General features: G+C 39.0%; 1 protein-coding gene across 2 annotated transcripts in view; it reads right to left on the reverse strand.

Moving 5' to 3' along the window:
- Window positions 1–23705, reverse strand: part of IMPG1 (interphotoreceptor matrix proteoglycan 1) — a 126909-nt gene that overhangs the window by 71008 nt on the left and 32196 nt on the right. For both annotated transcript variants that reach the window (XM_047735255.1, XM_047735256.1), the window contains 8 exons: window positions 21997–22163; window positions 21700–21728; window positions 17801–17865; window positions 17121–17200; window positions 11417–11569; window positions 6174–6232; window positions 2059–2079; window positions 448–695 (listed from right to left, as the gene is read on the reverse strand). In XM_047735255.1, the coding sequence (XP_047591211.1) occupies window positions 448–695; window positions 2059–2079; window positions 6174–6232; window positions 11417–11569; window positions 17121–17200; window positions 17801–17865; window positions 21700–21728; window positions 21997–22163 (822 nt within the window). The remainder of the gene's footprint in view (window positions 1–447; window positions 696–2058; window positions 2080–6173; window positions 6233–11416; window positions 11570–17120; window positions 17201–17800; window positions 17866–21699; window positions 21729–21996; window positions 22164–23705) is intronic.

Below are 23705 nucleotides of genomic sequence, written 5' to 3' on the forward strand. Positions count from 1 at the left end.
GGCACCAGAGAACTGTCCTGTTCTTTTGTGTATTAGGAAAAAGTTTATAAACAATTCCTTTATCAAACTCTCATGCTGTCCCAATTTGAATGGCCATCTGTTTCCTTCTTGGACTCAATCAATTTACTAGGTGAGGGAATCTGTTTGGGTCATGCCAGTGGAACAGAACTGTCCATGGGTGCTTCTTTCTACCTGGACTCCACTGGGTGACTGTGGCTAACTACTGAATGGAAACTCTGGGCTTCTCCTAGACCTATTCTTGTTATGAAGTAGCACCAATGGCTCACCAAATGAGACCCAGGTTGGAGTGAGGAAAGAAAAGTGATTCCATTCATGATGTGCCTGTCACAGAAATGTCTGATTCTATAAGGCCCAAGTGGAAATGACATCTCCTAATGTCGTTGTCAGAATGCGGATAAAACTAGAACTATGAAATCACCAACTGACCATCAATGAACTGGATTGTTTCCACATCCAAGGATTTGTCTTCCTCTAGTGCTTTGCTGATCAGCTTTTTGAGGTCTAAATCTGTGAGATAGATTTCTGGTTGCTTGTCCTCCTCCTCCATTCCGTGAGGGGCTCCTTCACTTCCAATTTTGTTGGAATCAAAAGACAGGAGGTCACTCTCAGGGCTTTTTGATTCTTCACTGTCTCTCTTAAAGACGGCCATAAGCCTTGTCTCTATGGAGCTTGAACTGTAGAGAGCAGAGGACACAGTCCACCCAAACCCATTGTTATATGCTTTACAAAGAGAGTCATTATGTTGCTATGAAGATTCCAGACAGCTTCATCCTCTTTTCTGATAGGCTCTTAAAGGAGTATCCCACTTCAAAACTAGTTTAAATGTTTATCAGAAATTTGAAATGTGGAAGAAGAACCGACGTGTATTTTAGTTATTAGATAGAATGACAGGATGGGGGGCGGGTGGTAAGTCCAGCTTGAAGACTGGCTACTAACTGAATCAAGTGATCACAGAGTTTTACTTTATTCTTTATGAAAAAGTATTATTTGTCAAGAGTTGCTATTATTCACCAGTGTTTTTTGTGGCTTTATAGGTAAAGTCATGAAGTGCCCAGCAGCAAGAAGGATGAATTGTTCTTTTCTCTACAAATAGCCTTCTCTAGGAGGGTCTCTGAAATAGCAGCATAGGATACAGCAGTGGGACAGTTGTATGTGCATATTATAACCAAGTCAAAGGTTCAATTCTTAAGTTTATTTTTCTTCTACTTCTTTCAAGAAGTATTTTTTAATAAAAAAACAAAATTCTAAATCAAACATAATTTTTTCCCTCAAGCTGCTTTTAAGATAACATCTTAGAAGAAAGGTGTGAGAAAAGAGAAAGGGAAGTTGTATATAATTAACCATATTTATTATCATATTTATTGACTTGATGCCTTTTTGCATATAAAGATGAAATAGGATTCTCTTTAACTCTTTCCTCTAGGATCAGGTTTACCTTTTAGTTTATGCCATAAATCCACACAGAGGGATGCAAAAGTGTTTTAAAGCCACAGAAACTGATAATGTGTACACTGGGCAGTTCTTTGGGCCACACAATCAGAGTCTACAGTTCATTATTTCACTAGTCAATTAGAGAAGCCAAAGCTGGATTCTTATTACTGAGCTCTCCAAGGTAAAGTGGGCTCTGTCCCAATTCAAACTGACCTTGGAACCAAGGAGCAAATTAGTTTCTCTGCTTTGTTCCAGACTTAGGTTGGCTGGGTTGTACAAGTGTGCATTCAGACAGACAACTTCCCATCACAAATGATATTTAAGAAATTGTTAAAACATGCACAGAAATGTGTTTTTATGTTTTTCTAATTGGATTCTGAGTTTTAGAGAATATACTTTCACTGATCACATCATTGTTTACATACTTATCTCATGTAGTGATTTTGACTTGAGCTTTTTTCTACTACTCTCATTTAAATAACACACCAATAAAAAGCCATTAGTTTATCCCAGACTTGGTATGTAAAATTATTTTTAAAAAATCAGCATATAAATTTGTGGGGGAAAAGGTACTATATTTCAAAACATTAGAAAAGTCCAAATTACCCATCTCTTCCTTTCTTTGGTCTTCATTTCACCATATGCAATGGGAACATGCAAGGGAGAAAGAATTTTTATGAAATTTATTAAGACATTTACTGAATCACTGCATATACCAAAGAGAGAAAAAGAGACAGACAGAGAGAGAGAGAGAGAGAGAGAGATTTCTTTCCATTGTCTCCCATGTTTTCCCAGAGCTTTGAAAGAAATACATAAACTGCCATCAGAATTTGGATAGGAATTTTGAGAGCCATATGAATCTTAGGAAGTAAACAGAATTATATGATGTTCCTGACTGGGATTCAATCTTAGTTCAAAGACTAAATATATTTTTTATTTTAATTTTTTTTTTCCTCAAAGATTTTATTTATTTATTTGACAGAGAGAGATCACAAGCAGAGAGGCAGGCAGAGAGAGAGGAGGAAGCAGGCTCCCTGCTGAGCAGAGAGCCCGATGCGGGGCTCGATCCCAGGACCCTGAGATCATGACCTGAGCCGAAGGCAACGGCTTAACCCACTGAGCCACCCAGGCGCCCCTATTTTAATTTTTTAATTTAAATTTAATTAGCCAACATATAGTACATCATTTGTCCCAGATGCGGTGTTCAACATGTACTTTTGGTTCTCTTCATAAACTCTTTAAAAACATAAATAAACTCTTTGATTTTTCATATTCTTCCCAAAGAGGTGGTAAATATATATATCTTACATTTTGGGTGGTTCTGGTGCCAGGAAGTTTTTAAAGAAAGTATTTTGTGAATGAATTTCTCACCCTCTGAATAGCATTAAATGTTTAATTCTGAAGGTAATTTATCTGAGATTGGACACTGGAACTGATGTTTTGTTGACTGGTTATGTTTCAAGTTATTTAATCATTAAGCCTTGAGGGAATGGTACACTTCATCATGGAACAGGTTGCAAGAAAAATAAACACCTGTTTACTGAGTGGGTGGTCTGCGCCAGGCGGTTTACATGCACCTTCATTTAATCTTTTCAACAACACATCTCCATTCTACAGAGAAAGGAACACACACACAGGGGAAGTTGTTAGCTGGTAGGTGGCAGAGCCAGGATTCAAACCCTGTCCTGCCTGACATCAAGTCTGGGCCCATTTGCTATGCCACTACCTGCTCAAACCTCGAAAGAGGCCATTTGGTCATCAAACTGGCGAGTATTCTGGACTCCTCTGGGCAGCTACATGAATTTGGTTTAGAAACTATATTCAGCTTCCTCTTTTCACATTTCAGATTATATTTGTTGACAAAGACATTCTACACATGTGATGGAATTTGTGTTGCTGCTCTTTCTGCCTGGAATATGAATTCATTTAACTTTCATACCTTGATAACATATGACTGAAATAGACTTCGCTATGACTTTCCTTCTGTGGAAGCAGGGGAAAATCTATGACTTTCTCATTGGGGCTGCTCTGTGGGAGGGACTTCTGTACTGACTAGACATTCATTTAGGGCTTGCCTCATGCTTCTTTCAGCCATGGCTTGTAGTTTGGAGAGAAGCGGGGCTCCTTGAGCCAGGACCCTAGTACTGCTCATTAAAAAAATATGTATACTGCATTGAAATATAATTGTCATTGCAAATGTTGAAGGTGTATAGTTTGATCTAAGTTTGACCCTATACACTGTGCAATCATTACCACAATCAAATTAATTCCTCCCAAAGGTTTACTCATGCCCCTTTGAAACCCTTCCCTCCTATCCTTTCTGTGTCAACCCCCACAAGAAACTACTGATCTGTTTTCTATCATTATAGACTAGTTTGTGTGTTCTAGAGTTACATACAAATGGAAGCATAATACACTCCTTTCCCTCTGGCTTCCTTCACTCAACATAGTTATTCTGAGATGAACCCATATTGTTGTGTATTCTATTAGCTCCTCCCTCTGCTGAGGAGTCATCTATGGTACAATAGTCCACAGTTTGTGTTATCTGTTGCTCTGTTGATGGACATTTAGGTTGCTTCTAGTCCTCAGCTACTTCAAATAAAGCTGCTATGGACATTTATGAACTAGTCTTTGAAAGACCCTCCAACCAGATTAAATGATTGTTAATAGTTTCCCATATTTGCTGTAAGAGATAAAGCAGTATTTAAAGTGGATCTTTTTCTGTTCGTCCTTATAATTGTGTTAATAATAGATGTCCTTCCAACTTCCCAGTTGTGTTGGGAGACTCAGACGAGGTCACTAATAAAAATGTACTTATTAAATTGTAGATCAGGTTTTATACAAATGAGCTGAAATAAAGACAGTATCAGGAGATTCATAGTGTTTTAGGGGATCTGGCTCCATGAGAAAGCAATTTCCTTCGCACTAAGTTTACTTTACAATATTCTGAGCATTGTTAGTTACGATTAAAAGCTTGCCATACTCATAAGCATATTGTTTATAGTATTCAGGGTCCAAATGTTTTCTGGGAGACTAAGTATTCATTCCATAACGGAAATCATTGGAAATATACGGTCAAATTTACTTTATAAGCATCTTTGGCAGAAATAAGAATAAAGTCTTACAGAGACAAACACACGGGAAAGATGCAGCTTCAGAGGCTACACCTTTTTTACCTTGTGAAATTTCATCATCCTAACATTTTCATTTTCTTCCGAAATAGATTTTTTTTATTATTAGTTTTTCATTTATTTGAAGGGAGGGCATAATGAGCAATTTGAACATTCACCAAGAGGACCGTTCATATCATTTCCTTCAGCTTTAAATGAAACATCTGCTCTCAGCGCAGTGGCTTGTCCAGAAGACTTGCCACGTCTGCAGAATATTCTACTATCACCTTTTATTTCTCTCTAATCCATCTGATTTCACATGGAATATTGTGGAGCGGCATCTTGAAATAAAGAAAAATGAGACTGCTGTGGTACATATTAAGGGTTTCATCTTTTATAACTTTCACTTTCCAATACTTTCTTCCCCTGGAGTCATACAAATCAGAGCGGCCTGAGAGCTTTGAAAGGAAAAAACCGGTGGAGCTCACCCAGAAGCTATTCCTCGTGAGTGTGGAAACTTGCTCTGGGCACCTGGCTTTAAGACAACAGACAGTGGAGGGGCCAGGAAGTATTCTGGGGGAGGCCTTCTCTTCTCACTTTACGAATCCCCGTTGGGGCAGGGAATCTCATTCTGATACACCAGGGCTGACATACACCTTGTGGCACATTTAAAAAAAATATATCATATTAGGACCCTGCCTGTAGACGTTTTGAGTGAGAACTTAGAAAGAGGATGTAAAACTGCTTGCCAAAAATCATAGTACCCACCCAGATTAGAGTGTTGGGATGCTCATGGATATAGGCCTGCTTGTGGGGAAGCCATGGGAACATAAGTCAACCCTGCTTTAGCATGGCACTGTTCTTTAATTTCATTTCCTTTATTTAAAATTGTAATTTAAGGGTGGGGGGTGGGAGGTTGGGGGCACCAGGTGGTGGGTATTGTAGAGGGCACGGATTGCATGGAGCACTGGGTGTGGTGCAAAAATAATGAATACTGTTATGCTGAAAAAATAAAAAAATTAAAATTGTAATTTAATAATTTTTGCATGGTAATGCATTACTACAGTTCAGACATCAAAATGATAATAAAAGCTGTATTTTGGGAAGTATTCCTTCCACTTCTGTCCCTTTCTACCCCATTCCTTCAACTCCCTTATCCCCAAAGGTACTACTTTTTTTAGTTTCACCTGATTCCCTAGGGTCACACTGATTTGTTTCAATGATGATGATATTTGGCATTCAACAGGGAACCAGGCAATCAGACTCTAAGGTAACTAATTGCTACTTCTTTTGACCTGTCCCTACTGAGGTGTTCTCCTAAGAGGTTCGTTAATAACATTGCCAAAGACAGCAGATGAGCTCTCTGCAGAGAGCAGTGTTTCTGACTCCAGAGGGAGGAAGGAATACAGCTTCTGTGTTACCCCTTAAAAAATCACCTAGAGTCATGTTCTAATTAGACAGTTCCTTTATCTCAAATGTATTCAGTTTTCAGGATCTGGCAGGGCTAAACAACTTGGGGGAAAGGAACCTTATAATCCTCATGACATTGCTTTTAAAACGGACAGGGAGAAATAATTTAAAAATTGAGAAGAGACCGATTCTCTTACTTACCTAAATCCTAGCACATGGATTTCTTTGAATCCTGGAAGTTTCTTAAATACCTTTTGCATCTGCAGAAGGAAAGAAATTTATGAAACACTCTTCGGCTCTACTGGGTCAGATCTTACCTAACTGAAAAAGTCTAAATACTTCTGATGAGTTTGGGGAAAAACATGAAAATGCGAAATTGAAGCAACTATTGAGGTCAAACTCTTTGTTCTTAGTTATTTCTGAAACCCAGAGGAAAGTGTTTTGGTATTTATTTAAAAGCTGCAATTGTTGGGGGGGGGGGTGCCTTGATGGCTCAGCTGTTTAAACATCTGACTCTTGATTTTGGCTCAGGTCATGATCTTAGTGGAGCCTGCCTAAGATTCTCTTTCTCCCCCTCCCTCTCCCTATGCCCCTCCCCACCCTGCACACTCTCTCTCTTAAAAAAAAATAGAAAAATTTAAAAAAGCTGCAATTGGGTAGTTCAGACCTGCTTTAATGGTTACTTTAAATAGAATATGAAATAACTTTAAGGTGGTACTTGGAAGAAACATTTTTGGCTACAGTGTTTTTATTTATACACACAGAATAACTATTATATTTTCTGAGTTGAATAAGATGATTTGGAAAATATAATGTTACAGGGATTATTAAAATCAAAATGGCTGCTGTAACTAAATAACATGGTACAATCAGACTCTAATAGGTTAGATTATAGATTTATTTCTTAATTAGTCTGACCTTGCTAATGAGGTGTTTTATCAGAATATTTTACAATTGTTATACTCAATGACTCCTGACCCACTACAGTCTGGCTTCTGCCTCTGAATTTGTCTAGGAGGGACAGTTTTCTCCAGGCTGTTGCCTCTTGGCTCTCTCCAAATCCAGTGGCATTTTCCGTTCCTCTTCCAGGGTTTGCCTGCTTTTTTCCCTGGTTCTTCTACTGTCTCAAGGACCACTTTCTCAGTCTTCTTTAATCCATCTTATTCTTGTCTGCACTCTACTTTAAATATAAAGATTCTGGAAATTTGTACTCAGCCTCCTTATCTCACTCTCCCCACTTATTCAGTAAGTGGGGAAGCATTTTGTTGCCACCATGTTCTTATTCCCATGGCAGGCGTACTCTTCCCATCTCCCTTTTTATATTGCTGAAATGGTTTTCTAGGTGTGCATGAGGAAAGGAAGGAGAAATTTGCGGGAGGGATATGTTGGGGCAGGAGGAAGAGGAGGAGATGTCTCCTTGACCACATTTTTATTTCCAAGGTAATCATTCCGTATCTGTTGTTCTTCACTAAAAATCCCTTGCTGGGCGGCACTGCCCATTGAAGATGCTCCAGTTCTTTAGAATGGCATTTAAGACCCTCCACAATCTACCTCCTCCATTCCCCAAGTACTTTATCATTTGTTCTTCCTACCATCATTACCTCCTTGGCCAATATTGTATCCTCTAATGTCACTAAACCAAGGCTTATCTCTCCTCAAATACAACATGTACTTCATTCAGACTTCTATAATTTATTTCCCCTTTAGCCCAAGACGCAACTTCTACCTTCTGTTTATTGACTGCCCACGCCCCCATCTTTCAAAGCCAGCACAAACGCATTCTCTATTTTTTTAAAGATTGTTATTATTTATTTGAGAGAGAGAGAGAGAACAAGGGATGGAGAGAAAGAGAGAGAGAGAATGAGAGAGATGGAGAGAGAGAGCAGAGAACATAAGGAGGGGGAGAAGCAGGTTCCAAGCTGAGCAGGGAGACTGATGTGGGGCTCAATCCTAGGACCCTGAGATCAGGACCTGAGCCAAAGACAGATGCCTAACTGACCGAGTCACCCAGGCACCCCAAACACATTCTTAATTGAAAAGCATCCATAGAGCCCTTAAGTCAGGTTCAATGATTTCTTCTCCCTACTACTCTAGAACTTAACGCACTATGTCCCATAAAATAGTCTGTGAGCTGCCTGATGTCTTCCTCACTGAGATTATGCTCTTTGGGCTCAGGAACCATGTCTTATTTACTCATCTTCATCTCCCTCCCTCTCAGTACCTAGGAGACCATCAACAGTCTCATAGTAGGGACTCAGCAAATTTTGTTTCATTGACTTGAGTGCCTCTCTTCATTCTCTAAACTCATTGACATGCCACTGCATTGTCACTCTATCTAAAATTACTGCTGACTCTACATTATCTATGCCAAGGACTAAGGCAGTGATACACAGATAATCCCCAAATCACTTACACCGGGCTTTGAAACGCATCATGGATTTCTTTTTCCAGCAGACTGCTTTACCTTCCAAGTCATATTTTCTTGCACCAATGTTAAAAATAGTTTTCACCCCGTGAGTATATGATAACTGCAGTGATGAAGGTAGGCCAATTTTTGGGTGAGGAGGTAGCTGTGTAGGCTTGAGTTTAAATATTGGTTCTGCTACTTTCTCCTTGTTAAGGCCTGGAGTTTATTGCTTAGCCATAAGCAGTATGATCTCTGAATCTGATCTCCTTAGCCAAAAAGGGATAACAATACTTATAATTCGAGGCTCCTATAAGGAATAACTAATAAGTGCCTGACACACAATGGGCAAAGAGTGGATGATACTGTATTATTGATTTACTTAGTTTCTATCTCTCCTACTGGATTACTAGCTCCTAGGTAGGCCAATTTTCTTTTACTTCTTCAGTGGTCACATACCATGGGGCCTGATGAGAGCAGACAGAGCAGGCCTTTAGTTGGTTGTTTTTCAAAGACTCAGTGAGGGTAAGGACAGAGTGAGGGTCTCCGTAGGGGTAAGGGGGAGGGAGCCTGAGTAATAAGTTTGTTTCTCTACTGCCACCCCCACCACAGGCTTACCAGAGGAGAGCTAGGAGTTTAGACGATGGGGACCTGTCTTTAGTATGGGGGCAGGTAGTAAGGCGCTGGGTACACGCTCCAGGTCTATTCTGGCCTCCTGTGACAAACAGCTCTGGGGCCACAAGGCATTTGTCATGCCATTCCAGGAACAACACCCGGGACTCAATGTTTAAGCGTGAGCAGCAGTTTCTGGAGCAGAAGATTCAGACCCTGACTTGTTCCTCTTTCTTATCCAGGATATCAGAGATGCTGTTCTATGGAGGAAAACAATCAAGCACAGAACTGCTTCCAGAGAGGCTCACAGCTGCAGCATGGGCAGCAGGGAACATCTCCAGGGAGAGCCGTCCTCCCCTCCAGGAGTGCTCCACGGCACTGCCTCTGGTGGGAGGGGAATTTTGCTTGTTGTCCATGTCCTCTTTGTGAACCTGCCTGTGATTGATTAAGAGCCAGCTCTGCTTAGGAGGGTGCAGAAGGCATCTAGGGAGGAGATGACAAAGGCCTTCAGTTAATTCTGCTAAATAATCTTCTAGGGACCTTCCAATCACGGAGTGCTAACTACTAAATTGCTAATTAAGTGCCCAGTTAACCTTATTAATAATACTAACTGCACAGGGGCCTCCCTGATTCTGCTGGAATGTATGCTAACGGGGCTATAAAAAGGCAGCTGTGTTGAGTTCTTATGAGTGTTTGCACAGGAGAAAGCATTCAGACAACAACTAAGCATTCCTTTTGACATTTGTATTAAATTGCTCATTAGGTTTATTGTGGAAATTAAATTACTGCAAAGCACTGTCCATTAATTCCTGATTAGGCCTGAATGGCTGTGCTGATGCAAGTCCGGGCTGTGGTGGAGCTGCTTAGTTATGTGTGGGCAGGCTGCTAGGTGGTCTGGATTGCTCAGGAGCCTGGAAAGGGAACAGATGCTCTAAGCAGAGGGCTTCATTTCAGAGAAGCCAGTGACCATGTAGAGGAACCAGCAGGACTGATGTGATGGGTCTCCGGAACAAGACTGAGCAAGAAGACATAGTCTTTTGGCTAATAAGGTTTTGAGTCTAGAATGGACTTGTTTATCTGATGATGGTACAAAAATCCCTGCCTTGAAGATATTTTTTTGGGAAAAGTATAGCATAATGATTAAGAATAGGGGTTCTGGGGGCGCCTGGGTGGCTCAGTGGGTTAAAGCCTCTGCCTTCGGCTCTGGTCATAATCCCAGGGTCCTGGGATCAACCCCCGCATCATCGGGCTCTCTGCTCAGCAGGGAGCCTGCTTCCTCCTCTCTCTGCCTGCCTCTCTGCCTCCTTGTGATTTCTGTCTGTCAAATAAATAAATAAATCTTAAAAAAAAAAAAAAAAAAGAATAGGGGTTCTGATGCCAGGCTGCTTGGGTTTGAATCTTGGCCAACTAGCCAATTTTGAAGATAACTCTGACTATACTCAGAACTTTCTAAAAAGAATATTTTAAAGAACAAACAGGAAGTTCACAGACAATTTTTAATTCATTCTATCTAATAATCCGTGTCTAAGTACCTCTCCAGTTCATAAACACCCCATGTCCCATGATGATGTTTTCTCTTTGAAGTGTGTAGAAATGATTCTTTACATAGATGTGTAAACAAACAATCTCAAGACAGGGTGATAACTCTTGGGACAGCAGTGGGCACTGTGTTTTAGCTCAGAGGAGAGGTACTGAACCCAGGATGAGTGAAGAGAACTTTCCTTGATGAAGTTTGCAAAATGAAACCCAGGGAAGGGACATTGCGGACAGAGGAAGCAGCTTATGGAAAGGCTAAAGGTGAGAAGAGATTTGCAAGCAGTTTGTATTTCCTGTAAAGTAGTGTACAAAGGAGGGGGATGGGAAGGACCTAGTGTTAAGATGAAGCTGGAAAGGAAGGCAGGACTCTCTTCATGGTGAATAGAAGCCACAGTCAGCACAGCGCTTTGGATTCATCCTGTGGCGAATGAAGAGGTGGGCAGAGGTGATAATGGTCAGAGATAGAGGAGACATCTTGGGGCAACTCCTGAGTTTCCTGGATGACATGGACATGTAAGACAAATATGGGTTAAAAATTCGTATTTCAACCCAGCATATGCCCTAGTTGGTGCTTACATGAACATTTTAGACCTACAGAATATGTGCTTCATGCCTTTCAGTTAAAGGAGATTTAAAAGCCCACTAATATTTAAAGCAAACCTAAATATAAGTGACTTTTAGGCTAGAGAAGCTGGAATAGAAAAACTTTTCTAGAGATCCATTTGTCCTAACATTTTGGGACATGTTGCAGTTTTTGATTTCTTTCTAATGGTTAAAAATGAATGCCTAGTTACAAGAAGTTGGACTACTAGCTCAAAGGGTTTAGGTCCTGTTAGTGCTCAGATTCTGATTCATGACTCAGGCTGTGGTTGTGTGGGATGGGTTCACTTACCTGAAGCTGAGACTTTGCTGCCAGCTCCTGATAATACGGGGACTGGGAGTCAGTGAGTTCTGCCTCGAGCTTCTGGTTTGCCAGAGTGACGCTCAGCAACACCTTCTGCTCCAGTGGGCCCTCGGATATCTTAGTGGGTTCTACTTTTCTTTCCTAAATTAAAAAAAAAAGTCTTCTCTTAACATAAAGTATAAGCATATGGTAATGTTAAACAGTATATATTGATAATGTCCCAAGAAGTGTATTATGAAGGCTCAAGTGCTTTTAGAATTAAAATCCTATGAACTTGAAGTGTCCTCTGAATTTCATTGAGAGACAATGTACCAAAGCTCCAATGAGTTAACTGTTTAGAATCCTTGAGAACACTGTAATTTTATGACTATGTGCTCTTCATGAAAGCATTTACACATATATACATACACACATAATTCATAAACACTGCATTTATATATACATACATAATCCCATCATTGGGATTGTGCCACCTTCTTGCATAACTTTATAAATACTCTTTGATGAGGACTGGATTACCCAAAATAACCTAAGGATGCTGAGCGATTACTTAATATAATCTTTTCTTAGGGAAGAGTCTAGACTGCTTTAATGAGACCATTTGTGCTTAAACTTCACGTTGAAGCTAGTTAGATCAAGAGAGGGTTTGAAATATCTCTCAGAAGGAATGGCATATTGGGGACCATAATGGGGCCAGCTTTGGTAGCATGTGACTTAGAAGAGAAGCACTCTTCTGAGGACCTGGATTTGGCCTCTGATCAAGGACCAGAGGTCATCCTTCTTGCCCTCTGGACTGAGAACAGTCAGGAGTCTCTCACTGTTCTGAATTCATGTAGGCCCCCAGGGTTCAGATCAAGCCTAGAGCTGGGTTTCAAACTTGAGGTTTGACAGATTTTCAATATTGAGCACCCAGATGGTCATGAAATCTGAACAGCTTTCTTAAAAGAGTAAAAATCATGTCTATAGAAAATGGAAAGTCTTTGGTAATGTACATATTCTCTTATTAGTGAGATTAAAGCTGTGGAAGCTGAAAGAGACCAACCAGTGGAAAATGACCTGAGGGACAAATCTCATGTGGGTGGCAGTCAATGTAGTCTCTCTTCATTTCTCACCACAAAGTCCTCTTTTCCATGGGACAGCAGCATAGCTTCTAACTTTAATAGTGCACACAGAGGATATAGACTCACACTCGCCAGACTACTGATGTTTGTTTTCATTCATTCACTCACTCATCGAAATAACACACCTTAAGCATCTGTATGGGTATAGAACAGTGCTAGGACATATGGAAAGTTAAAAGAAAATATATGGCATATGGTATTATCCTCTAGAAGCTTACCATTTCACTGGGCATATTTAAAGTTCATATGAGACATTTAAATAAATTCTCTAGATGTAGTAGTGAGATATCTTCTAATTATCTTCAGCTACTAGATTAATTTTCCATGTTTCTCACCCAGCATCCTCAGTGATACTCTATTACCTATGGGATAAAATTCCAAACTTTTTTCCTGACCTCCAAGGTTCTCCACAATCTGATCTCAGTCTGCTTGAACAATTTTATTTATTTTTTATTTTTTATATATTTTTTCATGAAAGTTTTTTTTTTTAAATTAAACTACTGAGTAGGTCCAGATAGTGTATTCTATTTTTAAAATAGAATGTTTTAAATTTTAATTCTAAAATATTTTTAATTTTAATTCCAGTTAGTTAAGATACACTGTTATTTTAGTCTCAGGTGTACAACATAGTGATTCAACACTTCCATACATCATCCTGTGCTCATCATGACAAGTGCAGTCCTTAATCCACATCACCTATTTCACCTACCCCCAACCCACCTCCCCTCTGGTAACCATCAGTTTGTTCTCTATAGTTAAAAATCTGTTTCTAGGTTTCTCTCTCTCTCTTTCCCTTTGCTCATTTGTTTTGTTTCTTAAATTCCACATCTGAGTGAAATCATATGGTATTTGTCTTTCTCTGACAGACTTATTTCACTTAGCATTATATTCTCTAGCATAGGATTACATCCTTGCAAATGGCAAGATTTATTCTATTTTATGGTTGAGGAATGTTCCATTGCATATATATACACCACATTTTTTTTTAATCCATTCATCAGCTGACAGATATTTGGGCTGTTTCCATAATTTGTGTATTGTAAATAATGCTACTATAAACAGGGGTGCATGTGTCTGTTTGAATTAGTGTTTTTGTATTATTTGGATAAATACTCAATAGTGCAATTACTGGGTCACAGGGTAGTTCTATTTTTAACTTTTTGAGGAACCTCCATATAGTTCTCCAGCGTGGCTCCACCAGTTGGCATTCCTACCAACAGTGCAAGAGGGTTCCTTTTTCTCCACATCCTTGCCAACACCTATTATTTCTTGTGTTGTTGATTTTAGTCATTCTGACAGCTGTGAGATGATACTTCATTGTAGTTTTGAGTTGTATTTCCCTGATGATGAATGATGATGAGCACTTTTTCATGTGTCTCTTGGCCATCTGTTCACCTTCTTTGGAAAAACGTCTCTTCATGTCTTCTGCCCTTTTTAAAATTGGGTTATTTGTTTTTTGGGTGTTGAGTTTTATAAGTTCTTTTTATATTCTGGATAATAACCTTTCATCAGATATGCCATTTACAAATATCTTCTTCCATTCTGTAGACTTTTAGTTTTATTGATTATTTTCTTCACTGTGTAGAAGCTTTTTATTTTGATGTGGTCCCAATAGTTTATTTTTGTTTTTATTTCCCTTGCCTCAGGGGACATATCTAGAAATAAGTTGCTATGGTCAATATCAAAGAGGTTACTGTCTGTATTCCCTTCTGGGATATTTATGGTTTCCTGTCTCACATCTAGATTTTTAATACATTTTGTATTTATTTTCTGTATGGTATAATAACGTGGTCCAATTTGTTTCTTTTGCATGTTGCTGTCCAGTTTTCCCAACACTATTTGTCGAAGAGACTGTCCTTTTCTCATTCGATATTTTTTTCTGCTTTGTCAAGGATTAGTTGACCACACAGTTGTGGGTTTATTTCTGGGTTTTCAATTCTGTTCTATTGATCTATATGTCTATTTTTGTGCCAGTACCATACTGTTTTGATTACTACAGTTTTATAATTTAACTTGAAATCCAGAATTGTGATGCCTCCAGTTTTGCTCTTCTTTTTTTTTTTTTTTTTTAAGATTTTATTTATTTATTTGACAGAGAGAGATCACGAGTAGGCAGAGAGGCAGGCAGAGAGAGAGAGAGGAGGAAGCAGGCTCCCCGCAGAGCAGAGAGCCCGATGTGGGGCTCGATCCCAGGACACTGGGATCATGACCTGAGCCGAAGGCAGAGGCTTTAACCCACTGAGCCACCCAGGCGCCCCCAGTTTTGCTCTTCTTTTTCAAGGTTGCTTGGGTTGTTTGGGGTCTTTTGTGGTTCCATACAAATTTCAGGATTCTTCGTTCTAGCTCTGTGAAAAATGCTATGGGTATTTTGATAGGGATTGAATTAAATGTGTAAATTGCTTTGGGTTGTATAGACATTTTAACAATATTTATTCCTCTAATCCATGAGCAAGGAATTCATTTCCATATCTTTGTGTCATCTTCAGTTTCTTTCATCAGTATTTTATAGTTTTCAGAGTACAGGTTTTTCACCTCTTTGGTTAGATTTATTCCTAGATATCTTTTTTTTTTTGGGGGGGGGGAACAATTATAAATGGAATTGTTGCTGCTTGAACAATTTGTAGTCTGTATCATTTTTCCCTGCACTGACTACCAGATAGCTTGTTCACTGTTTATAAGATACCATATCCCTTGTGCTAATCTCCTGATTGGAAAACCTCCTCACTGCTCCCCATGCTCACCCCAGCACTAAAACATGGGGACACACACAAATATACACACACGTTTTTACTTCTTACTAATATTTTATGGTTCATTTAAAATAATATTTCCTCTGATCATTTAGGGAAGAAAACTTTGTCTCATCTAATCTCCTGGAGCAGTGAATAATATTTTAATTTCTCATTTAATACCTATGCCATACTCACCTAGAGTCTTTTTATATGCTAATCTTGTCACCCCACATATAATCTCCTGAATCCAGTATGATTCTCATACTTCATTAAATCTCCCAAAGTTAAAAAAAAAAAAAGTGGCCATTTATGCACAAACTCTCTGTGAATATACAGGACTGGGGGTCACATCCTTTGCAACCTGTTCTGGTCTATCATTTTGTTCCATTCTATATACCCGCCATCTTCAAGTACAGCAACTAGATTATTTTGTTGTACTTATTTGCATTATAAATTTCTTGAAGGCAGAACTATGTCTTACTCATCTTAGGGTCTTTGGCACATACCCCAATGTCTGGCACATCAGAGGATTTTAGTAAAACGTTTGCTGAATGAAAGAATAAGTGATAGATGCAGGTGATAAAAAGGATAAGAGGAGGATGTGGTGAATACGAAAGGAAATGTTCAGGGAATATTTACTGTAGAAGGGGGGACATATACTAGATTTTGAAGAAACGGGACACAAGTAGTGTGAGAAAAGAGAAGGCAAACCAGAGTTATCTTTGAAATTGTGTAGTGAATACATTTAATCTCAATAATTTTTTCTAACAGCACTTTTCACTCTTCCTGGACCAATATTTTTGAGAAAATTTGAACATTTTAATTCTTTGTTCACAGCAATAGTTCCAGCGAATCCGCAGCCATCTGGCCTATAGGTCAGATAGAATGGCTAGCAGGGCTCTCATCCCTGAATTTTCGCATAGAGCTGGTGAGACTGAACTTTTTGTCCTTCTCATCCTCACCACCTGGGCTTCCACCCGTGCCTTGCGGGGAGGTTCCCGGGAGAGGAAAGGCTAGTGAAATCTCATAGACCTCAGGGAAGTTAGGTGTGGTTGCAGTGGCAGCGTAAGGATGAGAAGATCTGGGCTCAGATGTGTCACCCCTATACTCCTGCCCCCTTCTGAACTTGCTGCCCACCTCGTGCTACCACAGCCCTGTCACTCCTGAGTAAAGAGGAGAGTTTCCCAGCTTCAGTGCCAAGTGTCTGGCTCAAATATTTTGGAGCAGTTAAAATGTCCCCCTTTTTTGATAACCAACATTAAATTCTGTAACATGTACTCTCCTCCTTCAAGCCTTTTCACAAAAAGAGAGCAGTGTGGCCAGGACTCCTCTTTGTCTGAGAACGCTGTATTTTTCCCCAATTGACATGCAGGATTTCAGTCATTTTAATATTTGTCTGATGTACTCATGCTGGCCATCACTGAAGGCAAAACTTCTCTCCTTACCGTCAGCCTGAGATTACACTTCAGTGGAGAAGGCTTGACTCATTGACTGATAGACTTAATCATCCGTTTATTCTAATGTTTGGTTAGTCCCTGTTGTGTATGAGGTTTTGTTAGGTACTGGGGGGAAAAAAGGGTCCCTGCCATTCTGGAGTTTATAATTGAGCTGTTTCTTGCAATCCCTCCCACCTTATTCTAGTTTTCAATCTATTTTCCCCCCAGTCCCTAGAGGAAGGAAGAATCCCGAATAGAACAAAGTCACTGACTCTTAATTGGAGTGATAAAAATGCAGCACCAGTGATACTGGATGGCTAATTCACCCATTCTCTTTTCTTGTGTTACTAATAAAACAAAAACAGGCATGTAAAGAGATAGATTGACTCTCAGAACTTCTTACTATTGTAGGCATCTTTGTGTCATCGAGGAGTGTGTCATCCAGAGTGAGTGGGAAGGGTCCGAGAGAGACACTGGCAACGTCTACGGAAATTAAAAACATGACAGGCACAAAAATGAGATTGGAGAAATTTACATTAGAACGAGGTCAAAATTTCATGTGCTTTTTCTGTCATTCTGGAATTTACAGATGTGGGAGGCCTTCTTACTTCATTTTTTTTAAGATCACATAAATATGTTCTTGAGAAAAATATAACTCAAACTTTTGATCCTAGTTGAAGTCTCCATGCTTCTAGGTGCTATCCTAGTTTGGTGCTATCCTAGGTACATTACAGTTAAATGGTTTCGACAATGAGATCTGGTTAATTTTTCCACTTGTAACTATATAAAGGATTCAAGACAGATATTTATCTTGAGTTTATTTGTTTGAAAATATTGGTTAATGATTGTCTCCAAGTTGTAGGATAATGGGTGATTTGGCTTTACCTTTATTCTTTTCTAGACTTTTCAAGTTTTATACAACGCATTTAAATTATTTTCTAAAGTTAGAAATATCATTTAGCTTTGAGAAAGTATGTTATGGATTCTGTCAACTTCAATTAAGGATTGCTTTTTAAATAATATACTTTCATGATCATTTGAATTAAGGTTCAGGAGCAGGTGAATGAGGAGGTCTAAGCTTACCTGTAGAAAACACAGGGGTCTCACCAGGCTCTCCGAATGTCTCCTCTGTAGATGCTTCATCTTTTCTATCACCACAGCAGAAAAGAAAAAGGAAGTTGTGAAAAGGAGCTTGATAACAACAGGGGAAATGCATTTACTTTTCCTATACTCAACAGACCTAAAAATTAGAGAAGACCCCTTTAAAGCTGGGTTTGCCTATTTCTTTCATTATAGAAGTAATCTTCAAGTGTATTTTCATTAAAGAAAAATTCAAACAACTCTTGAAAATGGTTATGTTTGACTCCAGGGTGTTCCATAAGCATCTTTCATGTGGTCCTGGGGAGCACTTCCATCAAGAGCAAAACTGGTCTTTGGGGTTTTTTTATGTTTTATAGTCCCATTGTACTTGCACTGTGTCCTTGACATCAAAGGTAATTGCATGATATGATCTATGGCTGAATGTTCTTGCTAAAATCTCCAATCCTCAAATCTGCAAATCCAGAGAGTCCTTAAGTTTATTTACTAAAGTAACTCTTGTGGTTACAGTAATAGGAGAGAGGGAGATTTCTGGATAATGAAGGTATATTAAATACTTATTCTGGACACAGAATAAGTATTGGGTAGGCTGTTATGGTATGTTATGCAGGAGTTATGGGTAGGTTGGCAGTGCCATGCAGAGGCAGTCTGGAAGATATCTAAGGGCAAATCCAAGGGCATGGTTGTATAGCTGTCTGTTATGACATTGTCCTGTTCTAGCAAGCAACTTCTATATAGAAAGGAGTAGCAGTAGTGATCTCTGTTGAAGCTCACTGAAAGATTTGTTACTAGAAGCTATTAGGTCTAATTAGCTTGTGTCTGCGTTAGTACAATTTAGTCATAGTTGCCCAATATATTCGATACAGTTTTCTGTGATTCATGATGATGGGAAGACCAAAGGAAATGGTTAGATGCTCTATGTTGTAGAGTCATCTAGACTGGCTAAAGACAATGGGATCATCTACATACATATTTCTAACACACCCAGTTTTACCAAAGTCTTAATAGACATAATATACAAAATATTATCCATTGGCCTGGCATGGGCTGTGACCAATTAGAATAGATGTAAACATGGGGGACTCTATTGGTGCACACAGGCTAAACATGACTTCAGACCATTTTGGAATTAGGTATTCTTGTTTGTTTCTACTGGTATTTTGCTATATACTTAAGAAATAGTTTTTATGGATATCATATTTATAAAGATCTCATATCAAACATTAGAGCATTTGTGATTTAGACAATTTTCCTTTTTTTTCACTTTATAGAACTTTGTTTATAGTAAGGTATCTTTCCTGCCATTATAACTCTGGCATCCTTGTTTTACCTTCCTATAAAAAAGAAAACAACCAAGAGGACCAGTTATTAAAGTGCTGGCTATGGCATTAGTTACAAGTCAACAGCCTGCATTGAGCAGGATCCTGTGTCAGATGCTATTTCCTCATCCTTTGCCACTGCGTGTAATTCTGCTACTGTAATGACAATCTAGACCATTCCTCAGAAGCTATAGTTTGGGAAGCTGGGACACTGGGTTCTTTCACTGGCTTTTATTTTAAAGTCATTTGAAACTGGCAGATTTACAGGCTACTCAGGTGAGAAAGTTTTCTGTTTTGTCTTCCTAGAAAGGCTTGAAATAACAGGCTGGCCGTCCTCCCTCCCTCCCTCCCTCCCTTCCTTTCTTCCCAATTTGGTAATCATAGTTAATGTAAAATGTTTGTCTCTTACTTCTTAGCAATTATTTCTAGCAATGTTGGTAGAGACAGGAATGGATGGGATGATTCTATTTCTTTCTCCTTCTGTCTTTGGTAGCTGTTTCCTATGATTTTTAATGTTGGTTTTTTTTTAATCAATTCTTGGTACATTCTGTTGGATTTTTTCTTATGGATGGATGGCCTGTGCTTTGTTTTCTTTTTCTTTTTTTGAAAATGGGGGAATAAGTACCATCCTATTGTTAATCAGAAGAGTGAATATCTGTATCTTGTGAACAAAGTTAATACTCTAGTAGTAAGGTTTTCTTCAATCACATTATTTCTTCTCATAACAACTTTTTAAAATTTCTAAAGAGTGGCTCTGTAGACTTATCAATTAATAAAATGTATGAGAATTTTGCTCAGGTCTATGGTGGTGGGTAGAGAGATATGAAAAGTTTCCTGCCCTTGAGGAGTTTAAATTCTTACAGGAAAATATGGTAAAATGAGGAAGTGTTAAATAATAATGTAAGTGCCAAAAGGAGTATAAAGTTCAAAGCAGGGAGCTACTGCTGCAGGCTCAAATGGGCTGTTGCGAATCCAGGTGGGAATCCAGGTGGGACTTCACTACGAGCTTGAAGGAGAGTAGGATTTGGATAGGAAACATAGAAAAGGCAGGTTTTTCTGAGCAAGAGGGAAAGGCTAGGGGTCAGAATCCAGGATGAGGAAGGTGTGGTCTATGTGCAGTGAGTGACATGGTAGCAACAGTGGGATCATGGGTAATGGATGCAAAGTTGGAAAGGTCAGGGGGTGAAAGGTCTCAAATGATTAGTTTGGCCTATGCCTCAGTGAAGGTCCTGGCAGGATACAGATGGCTCACTCATTGTGGAATAATTTGAGCAAAGTTTAAAAAAGGAATGACTTATTAAGGTGTGGGAAGAGTATAAGAACAACCACAAGGCCGAGTGCAGTACCCCAGGGCTGGTAGCAGTGGGGTGCTCAAAGTACGCTTAGCCCAGTTACCATGAACCAGAGATGGAGAGGGATCCGTGGAAAGGCTGCTTGACAGGAGTTGAGTTGAAGTTGAAGGAGGACAACAGCCCTTGGAGACTTTGCAAGTTGGAGGTGAGGAGAGGTGAGAACTTCACTCACCTCATTCTCTTCTCTCCCTCTGATCTCCTGCTCCCCCACTGGCTGGTCCTACCTAGGAGTCAGGGCAAAGGCTGTGCATGATTCTATCCTTACCAGTCAGCCTTCTGCACACAGAGCATGAGGGTAACAGTGGGCAGAGGATATTCAGAAGGGTAAGAGGAAGATGTGGGATTCTTTTGAATGTCATTGAACAGAGCCCAATGAAACAAAAGGTATTTTTTTTTCAGGCTTATTCATCCAGTAGCAGTTATCAAGTTAAGGAGGGGAAGAGGTTAGAGGCAGGGAAATCCATTAGGGAGATCAGATTTGACATTTTTCACAGAGTAAATTAGTAAGGTCCTAGAACAGGTTGTTGGCAAAGAGAATAGAAATGAAGGAACAAATGTGAAAAGCATTATAAAGAATTGTCAGTAATTCATACAGCCAAATTTGTGTCTCTCTTAGTATTGTCTTCAGAATTAGATTTCTAAATGTTATAAAATGTATGTAATTTTTGTTTAGAGTTTGTCTCTCTTCTTTAATCATTTTATTTAATGTACTTTTCCCTGCCTTTTTCTCATTTTGATTTTCTTATTTGATATTCAGTTCTTGCTGAGAGTATAGCTCAGTGCTTTGGTAATTTAGTTTGAGAAATATTAATGCTTCACAGAATACCAAATGAGAGTTCAAAATGCAGGTTGCTGTCTGATTGTATTAGTATTTTCCTGATGTAACAGTTTATCATAAATTCTAAAAATCAAACTATTTTAATTGTTCTATATCTTATAAGTGAAAATACATATCAGATACTTAACACATAGTAATGAATCCATTTTATCTGCAAACATAGCACCGACATTTATCTAGTCTTTAGGATCTATCCATTTCCCCTTTATATACTCATTTATCTTTAGCACAGTATATGCATAATTTGTCTGTCAGAATAACTTACACAGATTTCAGTGCTGACATAATATCATAAAAGTACAATAGCTCAGTCTCACTCCATTATATGATCTTTCAAAAGTCAAGAGCATGCTGCACTCTATTTTGGGTACTTACCTCTCAGGGAAGTGTCTCTGTTTTAGTCTCTGCAGAAAGATAAAAAGTAATTTTACCAGGAGAAAATGTCAACTGAAGAGCTAAAGTCTATTTTCATCCTTTTTTCCCTTTAACTTCACTTCAACCAGCCTGTACAATGCTATTTTGCAAAAATAAAATTCTTGTTGGCTTTATCAAATATCTCTAAGCATTTCTTCAACTAACCCTTATACAGTAGAAACCAAATGAAAAGGGGCAGTGACTGGAGGCCTGGGAGCTATTTGGACAGTGTTCCCAATGTATAGTGCGTAGGTTCACCTGCTGAAGAACGTCCAGATGCTCCTGGGAATTGCTGAAATTTTTTCCGATGTCGAAGAGGCAGAAAGTCTCCTGCTGGCAGAGGCCGACCCAGTCCTGGTATTCCCCTGGCTCAGGGATGCGATCCAGAAAGATCCGATATGCTTCCCACACTGCTTCCTGACACACTGCAATGAAACACCATTAGGAGCAGAAAATGGCTACATCCTGAGATGATCCCTGTTTCCCAGCCCAAGCATAATCTTAGAACATGGAGCACTCTTTGATGGTTTATGTGGACACACTGATTTATAGCCCACAGAAATTAATTCATTTAACAAATATATATTGAACTCCTCTATGTGTTATAGGGAAAAATAAAAGAAGGAAGACAGGGAATATGGGAGAGAGAGAGAGAGGTTGTAGTTTAAAGTAAGGCAGTTGAGGAAGGTCTCGTCGTAAAGGTGACTTTTGAGCAGTATGGGGAAGTCCTCAAGGCTGGAGAATGCTCTGAACATTGAAGGAACAGCAAAGAGGTCAGAGTGACCAGGGCAAGTATGACAGTAAAATAGGATAAAGACAGAAAGATGTGGTGAGGGGAACAGGGACTGTGTAGAACCTTGTGGACCAATAATCTTCAAACTGGGGCATAGGAACCTTGCTGTATTTAAAGACTTTTCAAGGGAAACAGAGGCACACAGACAATTTAAAGAGATCACTATCTACATTTCATTTTTCCTATCATGCTTCCCTAAAATCTGTCTGCCTGAGGACACATCTTTCCTTTTCCACTTTCCCTTTGGCCTGCATTCTTCCCCCATTCAACCCTCCCAAATCTTACTGTGGTTCAGTGCCTCTAAGTTGCCACACAAAGGGCCATGTCAAATAACAGTGTGGAGGTTAGGAAACCAAGTGAACTTAGTTGAGGGGTAACGCTTATTTTTGCGGCAGGGTGGTTTCTGATTCTTTGCTTTCAACACATTAGAAGAAGTCCCAATGGAGTTGACAGCTGACAAATCATTAAAAATAATAACAGATCATGATGTGATTGTAAGCATATAATGTCAAAACAACTTAAAGAATAAAGATATTACTATAACAAAACCCCCATCTGTTTCCATCTACTTATTTACATTTAAATTTTCTCAGCATTAAGGGAAATCGAGTAAAAAAACAGGGATAAAATTGGTGCTAAGTCCTATCTCATTTTGGCAACACATAATAAGAAGTAATGGTACATAAACTAATATGAGGAATAACACCAAAGCACTCCATGTGTCCAGAGGCTGAAGCTAAAGAAACTTAAGCTACAGGCCCTTCATGTACACTGGGCTCTTCCAAAGTCTTGTTCCTAAATTTGTATTTGCAAATGTTAGTCCCACAAAACCTGTATCTGATCTTATATCTGTCAAAAGAAATATATTTAAATTTTTTGTTAAATTTGTATCTAGTTGTTTCAATTAATTATACATTAAAAGTAATTTTAAATGCTGAACCCAGGAATTTCATTGTACACATAAAGCCTATAGTAACAGGAAATAAATAAAATCTATAAATTTATATACGTATTTTTGTTACTGAGAAGTATGTAAGAGTAACCACTAACAGACTTTCAAGCACAAAGTACATTAAGATAAGGCTGTAAAGTGGGAAGTGGGGTGGAAATGTGGTTATATGAAGAAAAAGGATCCCTGTGGCATTTCCTATTGTTGAGAAGAGTATATGAAGGG

Source organism: Lutra lutra, chromosome 6 (assembly GCF_902655055.1).
Source record: "Lutra lutra chromosome 6, mLutLut1.2, whole genome shotgun sequence".
Classification (NCBI taxonomy): domain Eukaryota; kingdom Metazoa; phylum Chordata; class Mammalia; order Carnivora; family Mustelidae; genus Lutra; species Lutra lutra.